General features: G+C 49.2%; 1 protein-coding gene across 1 annotated transcript in view; it reads right to left on the reverse strand.

Moving 5' to 3' along the window:
* LOC128727872 (uncharacterized) overlaps positions 1-7,178 on the reverse strand; it is a 55,091-nt gene extending 47,913 nt beyond the window's left edge. Inside the window, exon 1 of the mRNA XM_053821823.1 lies at positions 6,012-7,178. Coding sequence (XP_053677798.1) covers positions 6,012-7,178 — 1,167 coding nt within the window. The remainder of the gene's footprint in view (positions 1-6,011) is intronic.
* Between the last annotated feature and the right edge of the window lie 739 nt (positions 7,179-7,917).

Below are 7,917 nucleotides of genomic sequence, written 5' to 3' on the forward strand. Positions count from 1 at the left end.
TACCGAGCTTTCGAGCGAGCTTTTTTGCAGGAGATTCGACCAACTCTTCGTCCGGCCCAGCAACATTGCATGTTGCAAATTTGCAAGTGAAATGCTGCCATCACGTGATTTGCACCCGGCTTCCGAGCCGGGACACGCCTAGCCTCCAGGGACACGTTGGATTTGCGCTTCCGCTGTCGCTGCGGGACGCACTAGGGTTCCTTCGAAAGCGAGAAGTACTCAAAGTTGCAGCCCAACCGACCGACTTCTGTGCTGCAGTTTGAGGACGGCGCTTTAAATTTGCATTTTAGCAGCATCCCACCACCGTTCGACAGACAACGACGTTGTTCCGCCATCACTCACACCGAGACGTGAAGCTGGTAGGGGATGCTTTTTTCTCTCGGTTTTATCTGACTCCGCGTTGCTGTTGCTTTCGTTCGCCCTAAAACCACTCGAAGAGGTCAAAGGCATGCGGTCTTGCTCGTGAGATGAATGTATGTGGCCTTCCGGATGGCGTGTCGATGAAATACGGTCGAAAACGTGCAATAATCATAAAACAACTACCGACACATGCATGCACGGCCGCGCGTGTGGCGTGTCGTGCTGTCACCAGAGTGACACCGCGAACGACGGGTGCGAAAAAAAAAACCACACCCAAACGAACAGTAGACACATAAAAAATCCTTCAGTTGTGCACGATTTTTTGTCGCTTTTGTTTGTCACACATCCTTTTATTTCCCTTTCCTCTTTCCCTCCCACAGAGACAACCGCGATTCGTGCATATTAATTGCTCCGCCATTTCTCACACCATTCAAGGACCGTCTGTTCGAAGGCCTGAGAGAATGTGCATGCGTGAGTGAGTGTGTGGGTTGGTAGCGTGTCGAAGGTTGCTCGACAGAGACCGCTATTTCTCTACACATGGCGAAGGACATACACTGCAAGGACACGAGACCCGATGATGATAGGGCTCTGTGTTATCCTACGGCGTGTTTCGTTGGGCTGGTGCTGTCCGCCCGTCAATTCAATCATTTGCGAAGTCCATAAAACCACCCCGTAAAGCGACCGGATGACGATGCATGAAGAACGGTGCTGGTGGTGGCGACATTTCTTTGACAACTACAACCGCAAAAGGGCTGCAGCAGATGAATTCATGGCTCGCTCTGATGGCGCACTGCCGAGGACAGCGAGTCGAATGTTGGAGTGATGAGTGAAATGTTGCCATATTTCTATTCTGCCTGTTTGTCTTTGTGTATTTGCCAGTTGTATTCAGAATGATTCCGAGCCACGTGGTTTGACTGCACGCGGATGGCTCGCTTTATTAAACTAGCGCATCGTTTTGCTGAACGGAGCGGTCGTTTTGAAACTGAATGGTGGAAGGATAAATAACGAATCAGGAAGCTAGGCCAAAAAGAGAGAAACTAAAGCAACGATCAAAATCCAGGCTTCGAAGCCGAAGTCCCTAGGAAGGGTTCTCTGTTTGGTTTGCTGTTCCTGTGTTAGCCCGGGCACATTCGGCTGCGATGCCCCCGTTAGGAGCGTGTCACTCGGTTAAGAACACAACGACGAGTGGATGTGATGAATATCGAATAGATGACTCACTCATACGGTTGCCCTTTTGCGGAGAGAACATATCTCCGGTGAAGTGTGCTGAGTTTCGTTTGATATTTCATATCGCGCTATTCAATTTGGCATTTGCTGGATTTGAGTTATTTTTGCAGTGATTTGACGTTTTTTTACTTTGTGCTGTGAAACATTGCAATAAACGGTCAAGGGACAATTGTAAGATAAAATGTGGGATACTCGTTGAAAAAAATTGTGCTGAAAGCAATTTCCAAAAAATGTTCACCTCAAATAATGCTTTAAATTATTGTAGGAATTTACATTATGTAAATGCTTTATAATATAACTTGATTTAACGGCTTGCAGGTGTTGGGTTGATATCTGCGTATTAATCACATTTGAAAATTTCAAATGAAAAGCGAATATTAAACCAATGCGAAGCCAGCGGAAATTTAATTAAACCAATCCGTGAAGTTCCCTGGCTCTTGCTTTCTAGAAAGTGGTCACCATTGCTGGCCAGTTAACTTCCTTTGCAGCCTATTCTCCACGTCCCGAAAGCGTGCTAGAAGGTTATGTACAGTTGCGCTGTTCAGTACCGCAGAATAGAAGAAGAGCAAGAAAAAAGGACACATAATGTGCAATATTTCTTGTGCGCCCTCCGATGGTCCATCGTGGCTTTGGTTTGGTCACGCCAAGCTCCGGCTACCGTTTACCACCTCAAACACGCTCGTCGGCGCCCTCGAAACGCAAACCAAAGATTAATGCTGACCATCGCGTGTGTGTAATTAAAGCATCATTAATCACTATCCGGTTCCGTGTTGGCGCTTTTGCAACCGTCATTTCGAAGTGCGCACACGTGATATACAGCACACGTGGAGCCTGTTGGAGGTGATGATTTTACCTTTTAAAAGCAAAATTATCCTACGAAGATTGACGTTCGACTAAATTGTCATATTCTTCTGTATGCTCAGCTTACAGTGGAATTTGTTTGAAATAGTGTTAATATTTTGCACGTCGAAGAATGGTTTGTGAAATATAGTTTAATTTATCTTTTTTATGATAAATTTATTCCACGTTCTGTTGGAAATATGCTCCATTAATCAACAATAAAATGAATGTATGTTTTGCATGCAGCATAAATAATCTCCCAGAGAAGCATAACTCAAGTGGTGTGCGTACACCGATGATGATCTGTTTTCCCCTGAATTAAACCTAACGAAGTCACGTTCGGCGGGTTTTGTTTGGCGTGCGAAGGGAATTGAAAAGTTTTCCACCGATGGCTGAAAGAAAAAAGCTCGCCCATTCCAACTAAGCATAAAAAAATCTGTTTTCACACCACAAATAATCTTCATCGTCAGCTCGTTAGCATAGCGGAAGATTTTCATTTTGCACGCTACCGTCTATCTGCAACATGTCCAACCAGCTCGCTGGCATCTGAACACGGCAGTGATTTTCATCAATCGCGCTTGGGAAGGAAGTGCCAACTGCATTCGGCATCGCCCAGATGGCATCACGGAAATGAACCACGGTCATGCACCGAGCGGTCGCGGAACCAGCGTTTCAGGTCGTTTCCGCCTTGCGTGCGATAATGACGAGGGCCGTCCCGGTGCGGGTCGTTTCATAATTGAAAAAGTTACAAACGAGTTCCTGTTTCCGATTTTGGACGAGACCGGTGGTGCCTTGTAAGCGAAAGATTCGCCCCACTTGGTTGCTGCCCACGGGCTCAACTGGGGCATTAATGTTTTCCATTTCATTAGATGCCGCCCCGTTCAGTCCACAGCGGTCGAATGGAGGCTCGATTTGGCATCCTGCGAAAGCGGTCTGGAAAACCACAACCACAAGGCTGTACAACGTTGCGGAGATTGTTAGAGAACCGGAGACAAACCAGTTCGAATGGTTACACAAGCGTTCGAAATCGTTCGCCTGAACTTTAGCTTCCGATGAACAAAAGAACCGAATGCACAAAGAGAAGTGGGTGTAGGATGCTAGGTACGGAGAGAACATCGCAGGGAACATGCGATGATGCCCCATTCAAAATGGCTCTATCCGGGTGGTCATTCGCATCAGACAACTGAAGGGAGCAGGAAAGCGAGCCTACGTAGAGTTGGATGGCCGAAGATCCTGTTCGGTGTGAGAGCGGTCGACCTTTGAGCATGAACCTTTGAAAACCGATCCGATAAGTACTCGGGTGCTATCACCACGTACCGACCCTTGCACCGTAAACCGAACTGACCCTTTTGAGCCTGCAGGTAATGCACAATGGATGTGCTGGTGATGTAATGGTCCAAAGTTACGATGATTATGCTGTTGAAGCTTTTGTCTGCTCGTACGGTCAGTAGACCAGCTGTTTGATCAAAGCCTTTTATTGATTTACGAGTTCATCAAATGCAAATAAATGCCCAGCCATGCCAGGAGGAGTGAAAGATCGATGTTAACTGGTCTCTTTGTTTTGTCGACGTGTGCGTTTCACTTTACGCAATAGCAAACAGAATGAGTAAATAAATTTGATGTAAATATGAACGATTTTCAATCATCCACATGCTTGTAGACCTTCCCAACTAGAGTTACATATTCAGTAACCTGAACGTAAATGTTAAAAAAGCAGAGCACAAAATTTGCTACGCAAAGTGGTTATATAAATAAAATGTTTCATTCAACCCTGTTACTATAAATTTTCCTGATCATAGCAAGCGCTTGATAAGCATTTTAGATAGATAAATTGCCTCTTCAAAATAACAAACATCACACCACCTACGATCGATGGGCTTCCGGTCAATTTTCCAACAACGGGCTAACATGATGCGGAGTCATAAACTAAACGAGCTCAAAGCTACACTTCCGACCTTCTGCTCGGGAGAGGGATGCACTTCGAAACCCATTTGGAGGAAATCGAAGCGAATTGTTATTTCTAACAGACACATACACACAGACACGATCCAGAAAGCGGAAAGTGGGCAAAATCATATCCCATAGAACGGCTCTCAATCAACGAAACGCCAGCCGAGCCTCAATTTGGAGCCGACTCCCTGCACGTTCGTTCTTCCCTCATCCATCCGATTGTTTTTTTCCCACGCAGCGGTAATACTTTATTACATACCACATAATATGCTTTCATGCGAGCATAAATACATTCAATTACGTGCGCCCATTCGCCGCCGGCAGCCGTTCCTGCCGTACGTTCTACGCTACCACGAGGCAAGCCTGAATATTCTTACATTTTTTGCTTTGCTTTCCCAGCCCAAGAAACGATTTTATTATTATTATTATGATCACCGCATGCTCCACACGATGCACCAGCGGATGTCGCTCGGTTGAAGCCAACAAAGAGGGGCTCCGATACGAATCGATTCCGACGACGACTTCTTCAGAGCTGAGAGATATATATATCGACGGCGGAAAAGGATGCAGCTTGATTTACGCTAACGAATAAAAACGAGCTTCGGGTGGCAGCCCCTAGCTCGTCTTACCCGCGGTATATGACGCGGCGCGTCTGGAAACCCGTCCCTGTATCGCTGCCGCACCACTCTGGTCGCATTTGCAACCGAAAACCGATTCAAACGACCCACACTATGCTGGCAGGTTCTTGAGAGCGGGTTCTCGCCTCCCGTGAGTAATGTCTTCGCCAGGCGCATGGCGAACGCGACGGATGCCCCACTGGAAATCCGTCTGCCCGTAGGGGCGCCCTCGGGGAGCCCGATGCGGTCGTAATAAACGCTGGCATAAAGGAAGGGCGATTGTGATTTATCATTTTGATAGCGCTCCATTTTGCAGCGTGTGAATGCGATGCGATGCCCGAAGCGGGGGCGAGTATACGCCGGACGGAGCTGATAGGAATCGTTTTGGAGGGTTTAGATAGCATCTTGCCCACTGGATGCTCGTGAGGATTCTACTGAGCGAGTTGCACTGATGGTGAGTTATTTTCCCCTACGCTTTGGAGGTCCTGGTGGACTCCTTTTTAAGAGGACCCTTGAGCGTCAGTGGATCTTTAGTGGGAGGTTCTCGGGGGGTGCGAAAGCAAAAAGGGACATACTTATTTAACACGCCGACGATGGAGATGACATTTTCGATAATGCGTAAATCGACCGTCCATTAACTTATGGGCGTTCGTCGGAGGCAACGCTTTAAAGCACGGTGAGGGCGAAAAAAGAATGGTTTGAGAATTTTTAACGACATCGTAATTCCCGCAGATTCCCGGATTAAGGACATGAATAATTGCATCGTAGCGTGAAATGAATAAAACGAGATCACTGAGATCGCTTAGATCCACATCAGAAATGTAAGAAATGTGTTGGCAGCTTTGTTGAAGAAGAGGTACTTGGTTACACCATCACACGCAGATCGTAGTCTACAATGAGGTCCTTGTATAGGTATAAGACGAGGCGGACGCTAGCGAGGCGCCTAGACTTGCTACGAAGAAGTGCCGCATCGCAATCGTTGTAATACAAGGAGAGAATAGTCCGGCTTTGCCTTACCTCGAACTGATCACAGGTACAGACACCGTACTGGCGGTGGTCACACTCGCAGCAGTAGTACTCGGCATCCCACTTGGCCTGCTGCTGATGGCCGGGCGTTGTGGTTGTGGTAGAATGGCCACCACCTCCGTTCGGTACGGCCGGTACCGGCGGGAAGAACACGTCGTCCGGATGATACTGATGATGGTGCTGACCGCCGGTTATTGTCGCGTTGTAGAACTGCTCCTCGAACGGGTCGAGTTTGCGGCCTCGGTACACGCTGCACTTGCGCTCGAGTGCACCGGGCGTGGGGCTCGTCAATGGTCGAGCCTCTTCGTCATCCGTCAGGATGAGTGGCTTTAATCCGAGCCGCCCTGGTGGTGTGGCTTGGGGTGTCGCCGGTGTGATGATAATCGGATCGTTCGGTATCTGCAGGGTTAGTGCACCCTCAGGATCCTCTTTATCCGCCGCGGCCAGTTGCTGCTGCGAGTGGTGGTGATAGTGTTGGTGTTGCTGCTGGTGATGCAATAGGTGTGAATGATGACCTATGGTCGGTTCGATTCCACCATGCTCTCCTGGAAATCCAAGCGTCGGAGTTTGTGGAGGCGTGAGATCCTGCTGGGCTTGAGACACCAATGGCAGCGTGGCGGTGGCGGATTTTGTTAGCTGCTGGCGTCGAACCAGCTTATCGTACTCGCGGAATCCGGTTGGTTTCGGCATCGGCGGGAAGGAGGGTCCCGGTTGGCCCGAGGGTCCTGGCACACCATGTAGGTGGCAGGGTGCTGGTGGGTGCGACCCACTGGCGCCCGGTGCCCCATGGTGGTGGTGGTGATGATGGCCATGCGCGTGTCCTACGCCAGGATGCGGTCCGTGTCCGTGCGCTCCCGACGCTGGACCGTAGGACGTGCAGGGTTGCTCGCCGAATCGGTGGTGTGGGTGCTGCTGGTCGGAACCGGGAATGCTGGTGTAGCCCGCACTCAGCTTCCGGTGGTGCTGGTGTGGAGCTCGCAGATACGACGCCGGTAGCTGATGGAACGGTTTGCTCTTGGTTGGCGTTGTGGCTGCCTTCGCTGCGAGCTTCTCTCGCAGGATCTGCTGGTTGGTGGCCTTGTTTTTCGTGTTTTGCTGGGCCTGCTTCTTGCGCGCCTGGCGTGACGCCAGCGAGGCGCCACCTGCTGCTGCATACATCTTGCGCTTGCGTTCTTACCAGCTCCGAGTTGCACTACTGCCGACTTCTGTTGCTGCTGCTGCTGCTGCTGCTGGTTCTAGTGCTGCTGGTGTTGCTGCTACTACTACTACTGCTACTACTGCTGCTACCACCACCGACAACGACGGCAACGACGACGCGGTGTCGCATCCACAACAATAACAACAACGACGATAACAACAACAATGATAACAGCAATAATAACGACGGCGATGGTGTTGATGGCGACGGAACTGCAGCGCAGACGGCGGTTTTTCCAGTTAGCCCAAGCCAAGCAGCTCGCTCAGAGCGGGTTACCGGTTCTGCTTTAGCCGATATTGGCCGTTCGAGGAACGAGAACCTCGAAAGAGGCCGCACGCGTTTTTCTATTGCTACCTTCGAAAGCTGACAAGTGGTTTGACAGCTACTTCCCGGGTGGATGGCAGCGTGGCAGCTGCCGGGATGGGTGGAATGTGGTAAGGAGTAGGAAGGATTAGCACGATTAGCACGGTAAAACCACCTATACGCCTACAACGACACGGATGCAGCTTATGTCAACACTATCTGATTGATCAATTCACAATCGCAATGTCGCATTGCAAAACATGACAGCAGATGACGCATTCAATGGGTTCCATTGGACTATATCCCTAACTCTCTTTTTGTCTCGCTTGTTTAGCTCTTTTCTAGCAGTTTCTTTACGCTTTTGGTTTGGCGGTTGATTTACGCTCCGGGTTACAA

Source organism: Anopheles nili, chromosome 3, assembly GCF_943737925.1.
Source record: "Anopheles nili chromosome 3, idAnoNiliSN_F5_01, whole genome shotgun sequence".
In the NCBI taxonomy this organism is placed as follows: domain Eukaryota; kingdom Metazoa; phylum Arthropoda; class Insecta; order Diptera; family Culicidae; genus Anopheles; species Anopheles nili.